The 19432-nt window shown below is 44.6% G+C and overlaps 1 protein-coding gene across 11 annotated transcripts; it reads right to left on the bottom strand.

Annotated features, from left to right (window-relative positions):
* Window positions 1-23: 23 nt before the first annotated feature.
* LOC108025321 (uncharacterized) lies at window positions 24-18053 on the bottom strand. Of its 11 annotated transcripts, none has more exons than XM_050888467.1 (4): window positions 17921-18053; window positions 15205-17153; window positions 6120-6462; window positions 24-1122 (listed from the first exon to the last, which is right to left on the bottom strand). In XM_050888467.1, the coding sequence occupies exons 2-4, from the start codon at window positions 16677-16679 to the stop codon at window positions 718-720; spliced, it is 2223 nt and encodes a 740-aa protein (XP_050744424.1). In that variant the 5' UTR covers window positions 16680-17153; window positions 17921-18053; the 3' UTR covers window positions 24-717. The 11 variants fall into 11 exon arrangements, with proteins under 11 accessions (XP_050744424.1, XP_016951223.1, XP_016951222.1 ...); XM_017095734.3 differs by having other exon boundaries at window positions 17927-18053; XM_017095733.3 differs by having other exon boundaries at window positions 17931-18053.
* Between the last annotated feature and the right edge of the window lie 1379 nt (window positions 18054-19432).

The following is a 19432-nucleotide window of genomic DNA, read 5'->3' as shown; positions in this document are numbered from 1 at the left end:
GTACCGAAGAATATACACAGTGCTTCTTTCAAGTATTTTATTCTTTATGCATTCGTTAGGTTTATAAAATGTTCAGCAGCTAGCCGGGAAATCGCTATATATACAAGTGTTACTGGTCAAATGCATGGTGTAACATGATAACCACAGGACCCAGTCAGATCCAGGACATATAATCCTTTCGACAGCTAAGCTTAACGAGTAAGGCTATTAAACAAAACAAAAAGTTATCGGTGAAACCCATCAAGCCCAAACCACAAAGAGAAAAATGTACAATAAACTTACAACTGAAGATCACAAAGGACTCCTAACCACAGAGGCGGGTCTTACGAATTCTACCAATTACATATACACCGTATGTTGGGTCTCGCTATATTTGAGGTAAGCAGCAGATAATTTAGGCTTCACAACAGGATTTCTTTTGGGGGCACTTCGAGAACTGCCACTACATAGTTCACCCAAAATTTAGATCAGTTCTTCGCTCGCAAATCGCTCGTACACCTTACTTATCGGTTATATCAACTAAAACTATGCTTGGAGCAGGCCACCTTGGTTGCCCAAACAGCGCGGCTGGTCCGGGACTCCGAGGGGGGATCGGGCTCGGAGCCGGGATCCGTCTCCTCCGAGGGATGAGGACGTGGATGAGGCGGCGGGCACGTCGCTCACGATCGCCTTGCACATGACCATCCTGACTCCGGCGAGGAAGTCCGAGAGGTAACATCATGTGGGCCGTGACGGCGCCGGTGGCTTTCGCTCCAGGGAGGAGGACTGCAGCTGCAGAACGGAGGGTGGCGGCGGCGGGGGGGCACTCCGCATCCGGGGCACCGGCTTCTGATCCCTGCTGGCCAGATTCGAGTCCCTCAGCACCTTTGGCTGCGTCGTTATGACCTTTGGTATGGTTCCCAGATGCTTCGCCCGTCCATCCGCCCCGCCCTCGAACCGCACAGACTCCACGGACGAGGAAATCCGGCTGTTGCCCTCCTCGTCCAGCTCGTTGCCGTTCTCCACCTCGTCGTCCTCGTCCTCGTTCTCCTGGTCCTCGATCAGGGCGCGGAACTCCTGGATCGATTCGTTGAGCACCCACAGTTGTGACAGCAACGAGAGATCTAGTTGACGCAGTCCGTGCTGGAATAAACAAGAAAGGATTATCATAACTATTTTATAATGCATCAGGATTTTTAATTTAAAACTTATTTTTAACTTTCAAAGTTATGGTCGATATGGGCGTATCTCCCCCCGATTTATCACTGCAAAGTAGTCACTTTACATCTCACAGATTCAGATTGCCTTATCCGAAGCACATATCGTCTGGCTGGCCATGAATAATCCCAGAAACTCGTGTCCTCCCAAGCCTTGGCCTGTATTTTGTGCGCCGACATGACGCTTGTGGTCAAAATGAAAGTTCCCCTGTCGCTGTCGAGTAGGAAGGAAAAATCTCATTTGTCAATTAATATCGCGGCATAATATCGCGCGAAAAGAAAAGCAGAAAACTTTCTGCAGCCGCCGCAGCATCTCGTGGTATTAACAAAATCCGCTCAAGCCTGCGTTTTCGCCTCGGCCCACTCCCACCTGGCTGCTAATGCATTCAGACTGAATGCAAATTAAAGTTAAATCAAGTAAAAAAACCACGAATTGTCCGCGAAAATAAAAGAAGACGTTGGAATACCATTCGAAAACTTTGCATTTTTCAATAAATTAAAACTTGAATGCTTTTTAAATATTTATACAATTTCTAAGCCATAAATCAACCGAAGCAGCTTTCCCTCTGCGGTTCCTCAAAACCACAAAATTCCATTTTCCTCACTTCCGTCTAGAATACGGTTAACAATTAGTCACTTGGGGTTTCTTCTTCAATAGCCAATACCCATGCATCTTTCTTTCCGCTTTTCCCCAACTTTCCCAACAATGAGGAAGTATCTACGTGTTCTGCAGCAAAAACTGCCTGCCTGCAGTTCGGTTTTTTTATTTTCCCCCGTTTTCCATGTGCCAAGTTAAGTGTGTGTGCCAGTTTTTAGCAGATTAATGCCGGTTGTACAAAACCTTTTCGCCGCATCTGGCGGGGGCGTCGCCTTGGGTCGAATGTGAATTAGTGGCGAATTAACACACTAAATTAACATACTTGCAGGGTTAGCCGTGGGAAGTTGATCCAAATAGAAGTGTGCTAATACCCTTAGTTGGCTTGACCAGAAAGTGCAGCTCGGGCTAAGGGAAAATGTAGGTCAACTGTTGGCAAAGTGAGTCAATTCGTGGGGGAAGTATGCCTTAAGTAAATCCCATGATTAAGATTGTAGGTAAAAAGATATAAACTATATCTTTATACGGATGATTGATCGTTTGGACTTAAATTTCCATGGGTTCTACTTCCTGAAGACAATATTTCTCCCCTCGCTGTCACAAAATCAAATCAATATTGGTTGACAATTTAATTAGCCCTAAGCTCCTTGCGCTAAAATTGCTTAGGCCTGTTCGAAGAGCTCATTTTGAGTGGCGCGTGGTAATAGGAGGCTTGGACACAAGCAGAAGCCCCAGAAGTGTCTCTTGAATGCAGCAGCGCCAAATGGCAATGAACGCTGCAAATGCCAGACAAGGCTGCCGCTGCCCTCTGTGTTTGCAAGAGTACACATAGTCGCCCATAGGTACACCACCCATGTGCATATGGATCTGCCAGATAAATAGTGGCGCGTTCTATCTTTAGCCGGGAAGCCATTCAGTTTACATCAAAGATTTCTGCACTGAAGCGCGAACTCTGCAGCTGAACGGCGGCACCTTTGCCGAGAAATGCGGAAGATCAGGAAACGCAGGGAGTCGGGAATCTCAGCATTTATCCGTAGGGGAAAACGGGAATCCGAGTCCCAGATGTCTGGCTGCCGCTTACCACAATCAATTTGGGTTCATTCCAGATATTTGCATTTAAAATTAGCATAGGGAAACGAAACGTGCATTTCTATAGACCCATTCCAGTCGTGGCGTTTGCCATTCATTTGCCTTTTTATGGAAGTGGCTCGTGCTTTATTATATTAAATAGCTATTTTAACTAACTCAAATGAGCTTATAGGGGCGAAATGACATGATGAAATATTTACCAAATAAACACATTTTATAAACAATGTTATCTGCCAACTATTTTATTACCTGTAGTAAAAGTTAGTAAGCATTTTGGGCCATCTCTTTCCTAATTACCATTTATCAAACAAATTAGGAAAATAAAAGCCAGCCCAATGGCTTTTTCTACACCCCTTTAAATCTCCCACAAATTTAATTAACTCGAGAGGCAGGCAAATGAAGCAATAGATGGATTGCAGAACGAACATGTATCTTTATAAAGCCCTCGGAGGAGACGTTGGCGTGTCATGTTCGCGGTCTGATAAACTGAGCTCGGTTCGCATGTGCCAAATAAAGTGGAACAAGTGAGAAAAGTGTGATTAGCCGCAAATGGGGTCTTTCTTGGCCAAGACGCGGGGCCCCGAGACTTCAGACTGGAGGCCTAATCGGTGGCCGACGATCTTAAAGCCGGAGAAAGAATGCCCCAGTCAAGGCCATTTTATGTAAGCCGTAAAAATCCATTTCATGCATTGATGCATTTCTTCTCACAAACTGTCCGCTGGCTCTTTACTTACTCGGCTGTTTCAGGCTTTTTTGCTTTTTGTTCATAAATTTAATTTGCTGCCATAACCGAGGTATCTGGCAAAGCAACATAAATTAGCTGAAGCGGACCCGCTTTGTTGCTTTGTAGCCAGCTTGCTCGCTTGCCCACTTGCCCGCTTGCCAAGTTGCCAGATTGCCTGGCTTAATGGCTGCGCATGCGCTGATTAGTCGTACTCCCGTTTTCTCCCATTGTGGCTCGGATCGGCTCGGATCGCTCTACCCGGTGCTTTTTACTTCTCCCCGATGCGTTGTATTGCATTAACCAGGTTTATTACTTCATTTTCATCGCTGTACACATTAGAGATGGTGCCGCTGATGGCGATGGGAATGGCGGCCTAACAATTGAGCGTAATTTGGCCTGACAATCATCTATTAATATGGAGGGTTCGGGCTTTATGATTTCTGCACTCTCAGATCGGGAATAATAACTATGCCAAGGAATAATCGCACTTTAAGCTGGGGAGCAGTAAAACATATACCGTTTATATCTTCAAAGTGCTATAGAGATCTTTATTTCTGGTGTAAACTGATATTACGCGGAAATGGGCCACATTCTATGACATATTTGTATCTTTTGTATCGAGTTTAATTAATACCAACTAGGTTTCTTAGCATGTCATTTTTTTGGGTTTGTTTTTCTTGTAAGAAACTGTGGATTGGATAATCGCCTTATGTGTGGCACGTCAGAAACTCATTGTGCCCCGAATCGAAAGCTGATCTAATAACCCAATAATAACCAACTCCGCCGCTGACCTTCAGCAAATATTTACTTTCAATTCGTGTCCAGTAGTGGGTAAAAGCGGCTTCATATCAAATGCACAGCGAGCGAACAATGCATATCAATATCTATAACCCGGGTTCACCGAGAAGGCTAACCACTCAATCTCTGCCCAGTGCGGCATTCGAAAGCAAAAGCAAAAGCGGCCAACTAACATAATTGCAAAACAAAAGCAACAAAATAAAGTAAGACAAAACACATTCACACACCGGACCCATACTTACTGGCTTACACACCCACCGAACTGAGCGATCAGAGCTTGAATCGTTAATCAACCGACCGAAACCGAAACATTTGCGAAAACCCAGAAAAGATAGTTCGGATAGGTCAACGCTGCGATACTCTAACACATAGAGCCAGTAATTAGTTTAAAAAATAAACCAAAGCACTTCCGCTATTGATTCAAATCTATATTGCCAAGAAATTTGTGTTTTCTTTTGAATGCGTCTAAACAGCCGGGGTCTTGAGTATCTTCGCCCAATGGCATTTCAACCTGGCCAGAAAATGACTAAGACCCGGTAGAGATAGATAAACAAAGCCGCAGAGATTTTGTGGCAACGAATAAATTTAAATGCCTCGCAGAAATAACACACAATAATAAGTGGTTGGGTAAATACAATGACCAATTAAAGTGTCATTGGGCTGAAATCGCCAAGCGTTGATGTAAGAAAAGGTAACAGCTAATAGAACTCCATGTGAAGTGCGTGTAATAGTAATAATAATAATTTAGGCACAGGAAATGTGGCCCACAAATATACTTCCATTCGAGACCAAGACCAAGACTCGCCAAGTCTTAAAAGCCATATTGCACAACAGCAGACATGCAAATTGCGCAAAATGCTTTAAATGGTGCACAATTTAGTATTTATTTCCAATTGTTCACCACCAACAGAGATCGACGTCTAAATCGGAGCAGCACGAAAAAGTCAGCATTTTTATTCAGAAGACTTTTGGTCTCGGTTTTGGTTTCGGTTTTGATTTGATCCGAGACAATGCTGAAAATGGCCGCTCCTAAACTCAAGGCTCACTTGTGGGGTATTTACACCTACGCCTAAGCGAGTATTAAACAGGTTCTTATGGCCATAATAGTATGGCATATCTATAGGTATGTATTGAACAAAATTAAATGTGAAAGGTTTGGCCAACTCTTAGATTTTGCCCCCAGCCGCAGAAGTTTCGCTATTAGGCGGCTGAACTATAGTTTACTAAGGCAGGTCAATAAAGTTCACTTCCAAATGCAGCTAATACCCTTAAGAAGAGTGTTATATTCCAGGCCGAGAGTGACAACATTCGAATACAAATACCTCTGTTCGTCAGAGAACCGGTTTTTAGTTGTTCGGCACAAAATTGGCGATTAAACTGTTATGGTTCCAATGCAAATTTGTTGAAATATTTTATTTCGAAACTGAGTCATTGGGGAATTTTAATACATTTCGGTATCAGGTGTAATTTAAAGCTTATTTAAAATTCTTCAGGAAAACCAAATAGTTTTCAATAAGCGAAGAAAACAATAATTAAATTATATATATCCCCTTTATATGTATTTACCAAAATAACGTCCGTAGTACAAAAACGCTGATCTACGTAGTTTATGTTTTCTATTTCCAGTTTGTATGTCTTAAGTTCCCATTTAAGGCCTCAACTCTACCGATTGTAGTTGATATTGCGATTAACAATACAATAAAATATGAGATCTCACCATTTCCTTCCGCAGCGTCGCAATTTGTGCATCCAGAGTGCTGCCAGCCTCGACTGCTTGGGGGTTTCCTTTGGCGGATAGACTGGGGGATTTTGCTTCGGATTTCGCTGCTATTGGTGTTACCGCCGTGTTTCCGTTCGGCGAAGAGGGCAGTGACTTATCGATGGCATGCTCATTGCGAGCCTGGATGTCTCCTGCAAAAGTGTCGTTTGGTTTTTGGCTGATATCGTTGTTGTTATTATTTCCTTCCACATCGCTCAGGAGTCCCGAGTCGGAGCACAAAAGTTTATTAAAGCCAATCAGAGATTTTGGCAGCGGCGGCAGCTCGCAAACTGAACTTCCACTGTAAAGAGAAGATAAAAGAGGTAAAGCATTAGTTATATAAAGTAAAGACCTTAGAGACAATACATACAATTTATTTCCAACCCAACTATACCTTTGCTTGCCACCCAAATAGCCATAACCTTGCCAATAACCAATCACATGACCATCTAGACCATCATCACTCTCAACTGCACCATCATCATCATCATCCTCCTGCTCCTCCTCCCTTCGATTGATCATTTCGTTGAGGACCAGGGGTAATACGGTCGCCGCCTCACCGAATTCACTCTCATCGTCATCGTAATCACTGCAGGTTGTGGGAGTTTCCCCATGCCCGATCCTCAGCTCCTCATCCTCGTCCTTTTCGTCAATGTTGAAGAATCCGTCCTGAAAGCGCTGATACCACTTGGTCACGTACTGGGCACTGGGGCAGAAGGGCCCGAAGGCATTGCGGCACTCCTCGAAGATCTGGGCGGGATGAAGGCGGCGCCGGAACCCAAAAAGGATGCACTGCTGCAGCTCCACAGCCGAGGGCGCCGGAATCGGCGACAGGAACAGCTCATCCAAATCCTCGGACATTTTCGGTGACTTTTTGAGATGGCGCCTCAAGCTTTTTATCACATTAGCTGCAAAGTTTCCATTGGGGATAAGATAGGAGGATCTTTTAGATATCATATTGGATCTGGAAAAGCTGGTGCTTCCTTAGTGTGAAGAACGCATTTCCTTAGTTTCAACACAGAACAAAAAACGCAGGAACACAGAAAACAGAACACTGGATGAGGTGATGGGTTCTTGCAGCATGGGATATTATCAGATGTTGGTTAGGCACAGCAATGTTATGGCTTATTTGTATTATATTCTATGAAACGACTTATGACATAAGCTGCAAAGTGGATAAGAACTGTTTTTACATGTGTGTTTTATTATTAATAGAACAGCGCAACAGGTGGGCAGTATAATCGATCATCATCAGGTAAGCAGATAAGATAAAGTAAGACCCTTCCTATATATACTCGTAGCTATCCTTTTTCCGATAATAAACCAGCTTTCTATCAAAAAGCTGCTATGAGAGTTTATTAAACCAGATAAAGGGAACAAAGTAATAGGTTGAGCTGATAGGAATCGCACATTCTCATTTTAAACTCGAAGTTGCACTCGAAAGAATGGCATTTCAATCACAATCTGTAATATTAGCACAGGCATTCGTATGTACACAGATACATGAGAACATGGACAGGTATGCGAAAAAGATAAAGTTATGTACATAATGCAGGCACAACTCCAATCGTCAAAGAAACCAGACACGAAGGCCATCAACTTATGCCTTTTAGAATGCTAGCAAACGAGTTCAAAAAATTTGTTATAGACTCAGTTCAGTCAGTTGCATCAAAGACCATAATACAGTCGCAAGAACGTGGTCAATGCAATGGTAATTTAGTTAGTGACTTCATTCAGTCGAAATGCAGACTAGCAAATTAAGTTTCTTGGCTTTCAGTAAACAAGTAATGGCCACAAAAATGGCCATTATTTTTGGTACAGCTTAATCTTGCAGTATTATCAAAAAGTATCGATGATCATATGGTGTTTTTTATTTACTAAGAAGACGTTCCGACACTTAAAATCTACTTTATTGGCACCTTTATTTTAAAAGATATTTTAAAGTAAAAAATATTTCGGTCTTTCAATTATACCTTAAGTAAATTCCAGTTTATTGTGCAGTCTAACTTGTCTCTTATAACTTTTTTATATTGACCTTTTTCAAAAGTAGTTTAGCTAAATAAAAACCAGCTGGTTCTATAATGTTTCAGTAGGGCTGACCGGCCATATTCGTGGCCATAATCAACACCTATCATCTATTTTCGACCCACACATCAAACTATTTAAATTAAGCGAATTGAGTCTGTCAGCAGTTGCTTGAAGCTCTATTTTCCCACCTTAATGATGCCTAATTAAAGTGAATATACTGTCAATGCGAGGAATGCAACAAGTGATAATAATTATGATTTCCTTTTTTAATTTCTAGTGAGCTGATATTACGTCATGAGATTTTCACAAAAACACATTGGAAACAAGGGGAAAAGCGATTTTCTGCGCGGGGCAAGGCTGGAGGTCAACGAAAATGATTTTATACAAACACGTAGGTGATGGCTTTATCTGAAATGTCTCACATGTCGGTTAATGCAAACACATGTATGTCGTATTCGATCCGCAAGTTGTTACTTTTCGAATAGCCGATGATGTTGTGAAGTAATAACACATTGGAAAAACACTGCGGCAACATTTTTGAAGACAACACACACAGAAATCAACACGAAAACTTTGTATATCTTGTATTTATTTATTTGCGAAGCAAAGGCAGCGGAAAAGATATTATTATTATTTTTACTATTCGCAGCGTGTCTAATTTGGTTTGCTAATCTGTCATTTTTATCTGAAGAATTCACACAGCTGCGTAAACATTGTGATTAAAGAAAAAAAGAAGGGTCTGCGTTTCAGCGCGTACTCACAAATTACGATTTGTACAAACAGTATGGGAAAAATGAACATATAATCTGGATTTCCTAGTTCCGTTTCGACGTGGATATATTGTTTGTTTCGCTGCGAAATTCGCGTGCAACTAAAAATTAAATGCTGCCACTTTCGGCCACGTTGGAGCACCCAAATCCAAATCGGAATCGGAATCGAAATCCCCCAGAGAGCGGGCCCCAAGGAACCTCAAAACAGAGAAAGCCACGCGATCGACGAGCACAAAACGCTCGCGAGTGAGAATTAGGAATCGAGACAAAAATAAAAATATACAAGAAATGAGCAAATTGATTTAATAAAAGAATAAGATGACAGGGTGCACAGGAAATGGGGGAAAGTAACGTAAGGTTATGCACAACTCCAAAGATCATAATAGGACTTTTATATATCATTTTAAAACCTTTATTTATCTTTCAGATATTTTGTAGTATCATGCAAAAGGGTCTTGAAAACCTCCATAAAAAGTATTCCAAAAATGCATCTTTGAAGATCTTAAGTCCCAGATCTCCTTTGTTATGTTCTGAGTATTATAATACTCCCCCAGCTGATTTCCTGTACAATGTTTTCTACAACACAGTCGTAAAATCGTCGTACAAGACCCATGCGATCCCCAGCCGTGCACCACCCTGTGGAGCCCCTGTCACCATCGTACACCCGGATATTTTTAGACCTAACAAAATAACACGCTCGCACCGATGTAGTACATCATGTACGAAATAATCGGGCGGCGAGACCTTAGGGCGGTACGAGCCCGAGTCCGAAGAGCCGGCAATAACAGAAGAAGCGTTCCCATTCCCATTCAGAAATACCCGAAATGACGGCGAGTGATGCAGCCGTCAAAACCGTCTTATTTCGGACCCCAACAGCGTGTGTTCATTGTATTTTTGTCTCAGTTCTCGAGAGCAAAGACCAAAGCGAATCGGGAGCGTGCGGAATGCGACGAACGCTATATATAAACCGGGTGAGTCTGTAGAATCGGATCCACGCCAGGCGGTGACCCACAGAAGAAGTGCATCGAACGGGGAAATCATGCGGACCATTGCGCAGGTGGCGAATCGCAGCACGCACGTTGCAGGATGTCAGGCAGGCAGAACAATATGCGAGCGCAGTGGATGCACAGATACATCTATATGCACTAGCGCCCAGGCGATTTCTCGAGTCCGCCGCTGCCTACGTGATCATAATACCAATAGTTGACCCAAAAATATCACCAGACCTGGCAAAACAAATGGCACTCCAGTCGCGTTGCGCAGGCGATAAAAGGGGGATCTCTGGGTCAGTTCTTCGCGGCGATGGGAGGCCGTTTCCCAGCCACTTAATGAGGGCACGGTTAAGACTAATAGCGCCGCTGCACAATCGGGTTCCAGTTTCTCACAGTAACTTTCTCACGCATTCTAATAAGGCAGCGTTGTCTTGATCCATTGTCTTGAGGACTGGGGAGTCGCAGTCCAGTGCAAATGAAGTGAGAAGTTGTTGGCCACTCTTTCGGGGGAGTTGTCATCGCCAGTTACCCACGTACCGCCACTCCCAAGAAACATGAAAGCCAAGCCGGAGAAGCACTCATATCGCAGCGTTTTCGCTTTCGTTTAAAATGCCCTCGCAACTGCTCAGCGCAGAGCCCGTAAATTTCTATTTTCTAGCCTTTATTTCTCGAACCGCGCCGAGTTTCTAAACAAATAACCAATAGAGCCGTATGCAAATGAGCCGCCGACTAGAGCGGTTTAGCTGCCCAAATAAATTGTGTGCTGCGGCATACGATTAGTCGCGCGTTTCTCTTTCGCCTCCGAGTCCGAGTAAAAAGCGAAATTTTGATTTCGGTTTCCTGATTAGTAGAACGAAGCCGGCCAATACCTGGCCCACCTTACACCGCCTCACAAATGGCTCTGCGAGTGGCTTAATTTATGCAGATTCCCCGTGTTCGGGCACTAAATACGCTTACATATGGCTGATATCGGCACAGGGCCACTGCTGAGACTTTGTTCGCCGCAAACCCAAAAGCGAAAGCCCCGCAATATGAGCGGGACATTGTCGAGAATACCAAAATATGCAAGACACGCTATTGAACCCATTAAAGAAAGACGGGTTACAGTACGAAAAGGGGCTCTGATGATTAATTGTCTTTTGAAGCAGTCGAGTTATCCCAGTTTGGAGTGAGAGAGGGCCTACGAGATTTATTAGGCGCTTAAAATTGGATTAAAGAGGGTAAACAGCCACTCTTACTTGCCTTGAACTTTTCAAAAATCAGTTTAAAACCTCCCACGACCTTTTTCCTATTCACTTTTTAATTTATTTAATAGTTAATGGCATTTTTTAAAAGAAATGCTGGTCGTAAAACCTATTAAAGTAATTTTAAACCCATGGAAGCCGTATTTTTAGCCATTTTTACGATACGCAGGCGTGGAGATAAAAAAGACTAATCTGAAAACTCAAGTGCTATAAAAATTTCCTTATGTGAAAGTAAAATGTTCAGTGTGCAGCTTTTGGCAACCGCAGGCGCGCAAATCCGTCCACTTGACCACCGAACGGAACAGGAAACTTGGGCAATACTCGCGCACCTGAGATACAGATCTACGAGTCCACAAAGCTGCTCGAGCGCGGCTCAGCCGGCTATTTTTAACCAGACATCTGCGTGGAGTTGTTGGCACTAAAAAATTGGCATTAAAAATAAAAGTAAGGTAACGCGAGTTCAGAGTGGGGGACGAATCAAACGGGAAACGAGGTCTCAGCGGGGAACATATGGCATCTGTTCGAACGAAAGGGCTTTTGTAGCTAGGAAATATTGTATCTACAATGCTCAAGTTCGCTTCTGCTTACTGAAACTACACAATAACCTCTCTAGTATTCCCTGAAATATATGCCTATCCTTAGCTAAACCCTTTATTATATCGTTAACCCTGTACAACTCCAGATTATATCATTAGTTTATAAACTGTAGCACACAATGTGCACCCAGAGTCTTCGGTTTATGTAAGCCAAGCCGGCCCACACTCGTGGACCAAGTGGAGTGGCGTCCCAAGCCTCATCCACTTTTGGCTTCCAGGTCCAGCAGGCTGCTTTTCCGCATGTTTGTTTTCCGTTAAAATCAAGTTTACAGTGTCTCTGGGTATTTTGGCCACTTTTTGGCGAAGTTTGGCTCTTGGTGCGCTCCGTATTCCTCACCTTGTAAACTAGTAACACTCATTTGGGCATTCACTTCTGGTACAAGAGGCAGGCACTCCGCTAATCACACAACTAACTGAGCGGATCTCTCCCAGAAGCTAAGAAGTTTCTTTTCGAAAGGTCGGGGATCGCAGAGTGGGGGAACAGGCCCAAGATCCATTGACCTGGTATCTTTTCTCTCCTCGCCGGAGAACAAAGGGGTAGTTGAACCCGCGTATCTGTCGCATCATCTTGGGGTCTTTAGCTGCCAGCCCAGTGAAACAGTAACGGAGGCGGGGGCATATTACGCAGAACTACTGGAGAGCCAGGTCCCGCGCACCTGAAAGCCAGTCAGTCAGTCGCTTGTCGAGTCACCTGTCGTACTTTAACGGTTCTCACACTCGTAACAGCCTCGAAACCTGACTTGTGTTTCTTTGGCAAACACACAGAAATTACAACTGTGGCAGCTGGGAGACCGAAACTACTGAGTGGCTGACAGCCACCAAGAGCCCAGACTCGAAAATCCGAACCGGCCATGATTTTAATCGCAGTTGAAGGTGTTTCTGCGCCTAGTTTCTATGGTATTGGCTTAAAACCCCATGTAAAATCTGTATCAAGCCGCACACCTTAGAAAGGTTTATAACTTTAAGCACGGCAAAGCTGCCAGGATGGTTGGCCAGCAATATGTTTATGCTTTTTGGAGAAAGCTTACGCGCTTGAACTGCTAATCACCCAGAGCCCCTGGTCCAAAATAAATGAAAATCTCCGATATCGAACTAAGATACCATACAAAACTACAGTTTCCTTTGTGGCTTGCATTTACATTGAATTTCTGGAGATATGCAAATCGCCAGCTGGAGTTTATTTTGTGACTGGCTTTCGTTCGCCTTGCAATTCCCAGAAAATTATGTGGAAAATGATTGGTGGCAAACTGGCAATGCGAAGCAATAATCAAGTTGCAGTCGTCGTTATTCAAGACATTACCACATGCGGGCATTCCATTCCATTTCGCTTTTAATAATGGCCCACAAATGACAATTAAGCGCGATTTTGTATTTTCCGAGGAAAGTAAGTTCTTTAAAGTCCAAAAGAGTGAATGAAGTGCTTTTGTGCCATGAATACAATACACGGAAATGGCCTGATAAAAGTTTTACGACTTTTATTCCCCCTCTTTATAGGTATTCCATAGATACTCTGTATATAGGAGAACGAGGAAACGGTGAACCATTCTTGATAACGGCAACCATTATGCAAATTGACATCGAAGGAGCCATAACTGGCCACTGGGATTGGTGCGGCACATTGCTCCGCTGTGTGATTGAATTTGAATTTATTTTATAACGCCTGCCCCGCCGTGGCAACAGTTAGCCGCAGCCAGGGGAAGTGCATGTAGATGCAGATACATATCTATCTGAATCGGCTCATATGCATAAGAGCCAATCCACACGTTCGGGCATTTGAGAGATGCAATTGCCAGTTGCATCTCGCCTAAGGAAATGACTTCTCGACAACGTTCGCTTAAATATGCACTGATTGAGTGAGTAATAGATGGAGTGAAATACTTTACAATTACAATACATTATCGGCACTAAGTGCTGGCCTGAGAAACGAGAGTCGAACAGTGTAATTTCAATTACATACGTTTTGTTATTGAAATGCAATTGTGCAATGCATGGAAAACATTCGGTTTTTTGCATATCTTATTCATAACGAATGAATAACTTGAATAATATAAGTTCCTTTTCATTGCAAAACCGAATGATCAGTTTTTATCTGAGTGATAAATCTATCTTTAGACATGATTCAAGGATTGGAAATAAGGTAAGAGATAATCTGAGATACTAACTCGCACTAAAGCTGGCCAAATCGAAACTTTCTAACTGCGAACGCACATGATCGCAGAATACTAGCTCGTGATCTATGGCCAATCCAGAGCTGACTTCTATCGGCCTCAAATTCTGATGGCTCCTCAAAGCCAACGAAAGCCGCGCTTCGTGTGAATAAGCAAATATTGGAATACACATATGTGCACGATATATGAGGTATCTTGGTCGTGTGTGCGATGGCGCAAATGCCAAGCTCTGTGAGTCACGATAATCACTTTTCGCGGCGACAAACACGTACCGCAATATACACAAGTATTTTATTCATATGTTAATATAAGCACAGGCCCATTGTGTATAGCCGCTAAAACCGAACATTTCGAGTCGTAAAAGAGCGCCTCCGAAACGGGTTTTGGCCACTTCGATTCTGCTGCCTCGGGGCTGGCTGCTCAAAATACTAACGAGTAAGCCTAAATTGTTAATATCGCAAGTGGCCGCCGCAAATGCTTGCCGCAATCCGCAGGCCCGAAGCTCGCACATGCAATGTGCAACGTGCAACGTGCAACTCACCGCTTGCAATGTGCAACATGCAACACAGACCACATTCGAAATGATGTCAGCAGAGATAAATTAATGTAAGCCAAGCCGAAACCCGCTTCTGTGGGAGATCTGCCTCGGAAAGTGTGCGCTGCGAGCTGGCAAAAACAATAGATGCCCCCGGATGATGAAGAGCTGCTCGGGACTCGCACTGAGGTGGAGACTCGGATGCGCGCTCCGTGGGATGCGCACGGTCGATCAAAACCGTGTCAATGGAGCCCAGCGAAACTCGGTGAAATAATTGCGGTGGCTCAATAATCAGATCGCGATGGGTGAATTCTCCGTATCATCACATAAAGTGTGGGTTACGACCTCCAAACTCAATCCGTCAAATGATCATCATGTAGGTCTCCCATTGATGAGCCCTGTCTTTCTCTTCTTTCGTCCAAAATTTAGATTCCCATATTTATTAGCACTAAAGAAGAGGCTATAACAATAAACATTCCTCCAATATTTATGCCATTCCCATTCATAATGATTGGCATCTATGCTAATCCTAAACTAAAACACTTGATGATAGATGGTCTTGAAATCTTAATGTCTTTGAAATGGTAATTGATACCCTTTAGGATAAAACACGTGTGGAATAAAATATAAAGATTAAAGATCTTTAAAAATATGTCGTGGTAAAGATCATTTTAGAAAAGTTATTCTAGTAAGCCCCTTTGATAACTCACCGTTTTCCGTTGCGGGAACGCTTCTCGGTTTCCGCCTCCTTAACGCTGTCCCAGCTGTCGCCCACGCCCGAGGACATGTCGTCCAGCCGCTCCTCATCCTCCATGCCAGAGTCCTCGAGGCTGATGTGGCAACTGGTCAGGGTGACGGCGGTGCCATTGTCGCCCACCTCGATCCAATCCGAGGTGCGGATGCGTTGGGATCTCTCGGTTCCGTAGGGCGAGGAGTCCGTGGAGCAGCCCGAGGGGCAGCGCTTCCTCGAGGACACACCCTCCTTGCCAATGCTCTCCTTCAGGGTGTTATTCACGGCGAAGGTCAGGGTATCCTCCTCGTCCACATCGCCATCTGCATCCTCCACATTGTCCGCGTCCACATCTTCGGTGTCCGCATCATCTATGTCGATGGAGTTGAAGCGCCTGCGTGGTGCCACACTCTTGGGCGTGGAAGTGGTCGGGGGCGTAAGAGGGGTCTTGGTGGTGGGCAGCTGCTCCAGGGAGCAGGACTTGTTCCTCATGGCCGCCAGCTCCGAGATGAGCATCTCGTGGAAGGCCTGCTTCTTCTGGGGCGTGTTGCCCACGCTGATCGAACTCTTCATGGAGCTCGCTTGGGTCGATCCCCCGTTCACATTGATCCTCATGCAGTTACCCGAGGACTGGATGGTCAGGACAGGCTCCGCCTCCTGTTTCAGGGCCTCGTGCTTGGTTATGATGGTGGTGTCGGTGGCTGCCTGCTTCTGGCTCTGGTTTATGATGATCTCCGAGAAGAGGCGCTCGGCGGCGTTCTTCAGATTGTTCTTGATCTCCACTGTACGGCCGGAGAGGAATCCTCCATTATGGGGCGAGGCTCCTGCCTGCTCCTTCTGGCAGCCGTCCAGGGTGGTCTTGGATCGCCTAAAGAGCCCGGTGGATGGGTTACTAGGCGCCACTGGTATGTCCTCCACATCCAGCGTGGCCACGGGCAACTGGACTATTTTCCTGGGTCTGGGCAGGGGCTGACTGGCCGGCTGGAGGTGGAGCCCCGACCTCTCGAAGTCCACCTTGCCTAGGCTCAGGCGCGTCTCCTTGCGCGGCGTGGTCTGCGGCGAACCCCCAATCACGCTGATGGAGTTATGCCGATTGACGGTCACCACCGTGGAGGAGATGGAGGTGGCCTCCCTGGGCTTGGCCGTGGGCACATCGGGTGCCTTGCGCAGCTTCAGTGGCTTCACCGGCGGAGTGGGCACCGCCGTGGTGGGCGTCTGGGTCTGGGCCTGTTTCTTGGGCAGGTTCACGCTGGGCGACTTGTAGACCAGGGTGCGACCCACCGCGCTCAGCTGGCTCACAAAGGTGGGCTTCTTTTGGATGATGGGAGGAGCTCCAGCTGCTCCTGCTCCTGCCCCTGCTGCGCCACTGGCTTTGGGCCTGGGTGGAACTGGCGGGCCTGGGCGCTTCACCACCACGGCGGTGGCTCCTGCTGCTCCGGCGGCTGTGGTGGCCATCGGTGGTGGCTTGGCTACACTGCAACTATAACTATATAGCTGTGCTGCACGTTCTCACGCCGAAACCGCACTCGAAACCAGTATTTTTAGGTCACTTCTCGAGCGGCGCACAAGAGACTACTGCGCTTATTTATTATTATTACTTAGCATAAGCGCGCAAATGGGAAACTAGTTTCGTACTGCTCTTCTCGCATGGCGATCTCCGCAGCTCCCCGGTCGCCGCCGATCCCCGCCAGCCTCTCGGTGCAGCTGCCTTCGCCGAGTCGATCTCTGATCTATTTTGAATATAGGCCAGTGCAACGGAGCTAGTTGGATGCTGCCTTGGTTGGTTGTCGGATGTGCCAAGTAACACTTTATTGCTCGGCTATTCGGCTATTCAGTTACTCGATATGCGGTTTGGGATGTGGAATATGGCCGCTCGGCTTTTTGCTCTTTGGCGAAACTCGTTTTCGTCGATCTCTGGGGTTCTGTGGACTTTAAAGTGAAAGGGTTCCGTTTATTTTGGTTTCTGTGCCCCTACCAATGGCTAGTGGAAACTTTCAGGCCCACAATGCCAGGCCAATTTAGCTGTTCAATATAGTTCGTAAAAAGAACCCGAGCCTCAACAGCCTATAATAAGCTATCTAATTGCTTTATCACCATGAAAACTGTGCCCAGACTCTGTGGTCTCTAAAGGGAAAGGGTCGCGGCCTTAGTTCAAGAGCTGCTGATCACAAGGCCCGAGGGCAGTTATTAAATTGAGCTCATTGGCTGAGATAAACTGACAACGAATAAGCCATAAAAAACGATAACCGAAAGCTTTAAACTGTTAACAAAAACATACGGGCACTCAGATACTTGACAAAACACACACGAATTCGCTTCATAAACTGGGCTCTGAAAGAATGGCGCTGGCAATTAACGGCCTGTGTTGTGTGTACAAAGAAGTTTCACTTTAGCACTGGCATCTCGAGTTTACGATCTTTTAGCGGCCTTATTTGTTTAAATTTTATGTATATTATGCACGGCACCCACACAACTACACAGAAGTAAATCACCGAAGCGATTTTTAAGGCAGGGTTACACGGGTTTGCCTAGTATATGGGGTTTTGAGTTAGGGATATGTAGTAGTTCCCCCAGATACAGGGGGAAATGGAAGCTATCTCGGGGATTCTAATGGGCGAGTGATTCATCTGCGTGTGTCAAATAGTAAATACTGCACTTTTGCGCCTCGAATAGCTGAAAACCATTGCATCGCATACACTCACTCACACTCACTCGGGCGCACTCACACCGCTGCGAATACGAATAGGAATACGAATACGAGTGCGAATACGAATACGAATACGATACTCTGGGCGCTGTGTCCGCTGAACGTTGCGCTTTGCACGAGAGCCAGAAGTCAACTGGCGAAGATTCGGAAGAGCGAGTGCTAAGCGCACCTTGCTCACTGTTGTTGTTGCCACACGGCGACACGGCTGCGGGCGCGAGTGTGTGCGTGAGAGTGCGCCGGTGTGGGTGCTTGGGCAAACGAGTGACGCGGCGAACTCGAAAAGTCTGCACTTCAAAGATCCAAAGATACTCCGGGGAGACTGGGAGATACATTACAGTATCTTGTAAAAGAAATATATTTTTTTACTTTTTACGACTGCAAACAATAATTTTCTGATCATCCATGATTAACATTTTAATAAATGAGTATGCCATGTTTTAAATTATTATTATTATTCTTAGAACTTAAGTTATACGATTTCAAAGCATTGTAAATAATAACAATAAATATATAAATAATTTATTTGCTTAAAAAAAAGATTACGAATATTTTACTGAGTATTATATTGCTTATTATGTTATGTACATTATACGAATTATTTAATATTGCTTAAAATATATTCTTGTAAAAAAACTTAAAATCTAGTTTTTAAACATATTTACTCTGTTAACAACATGAATTTAGGAAAACTATGTTAACATTAGTTCCAAAACTTTTCTGTAGTTTCTTTTCGCCAAACTTCCCCCAATAAAACCCAAATAGTTAGAGTTTCGAGGAGTTGGAAACAACACGAGTTGAACTTTAATTTGTCTTTAACTTTTCAACCGAAACGAAACGAACCACGCCAAAACCAGCTCTTATACACCTCTGGCTCCGCTCTTTCCGATGGCTCTCCGGGTTTTCGGAAGAGAATCTTGGCACATGGCCAGAAGTGCATTGATTGCTTCTCGAAACGGGTGGTGTACCCGTACGAGGGTGATGAGATGGGGTCCCCGTTGCCGGCGTCTGGCTGCTGTTCGTTTTTTGCTTTTTCGGGGGGTCGTCTGGCGCTGCAACAGCTGTTGTTGCCGCATCGCGACAAAACACCCGCCACCCCAACTCCCAGAAATAAATCTTTATTGATTGCATGTGCAAGTACTGCTGTATGTTCCATAGGGTGGACCTTTAAAGGCCACAAAGGGAATAATATCTGTGATTTATGTTAATGATTTGATTTGATTGAAAAACTTATTGCACCAGTTAAATTTAAAAAAATTACGCATACGCAAAAATTACTCATACGACATGTTCACTCGGTTAACATCTTCTTAAGGGAACACGTTTCGAACTTGGTAGGAATGCTAAAAATGTACGTTCGGGGTGAAAGCAAGATCCCAACAAAGACTTCCATTTTGCGGCTTACAAAAGACTCAAAAGGTATTTTACCGACGTGGGTTTCTTTGTAAAAGAAAAATAACCAGAATGAATATATTACAAATAACCCTAGATATTCTAATAGTGC

The sequence above is a fragment of the Drosophila biarmipes genome, chromosome 3R (assembly GCF_025231255.1).
Source record: "Drosophila biarmipes strain raj3 chromosome 3R, RU_DBia_V1.1, whole genome shotgun sequence".
NCBI classification, from domain to species: domain Eukaryota; kingdom Metazoa; phylum Arthropoda; class Insecta; order Diptera; family Drosophilidae; genus Drosophila; species Drosophila biarmipes.
This window is presented reverse-complemented; position numbering and strand designations above follow the sequence as displayed.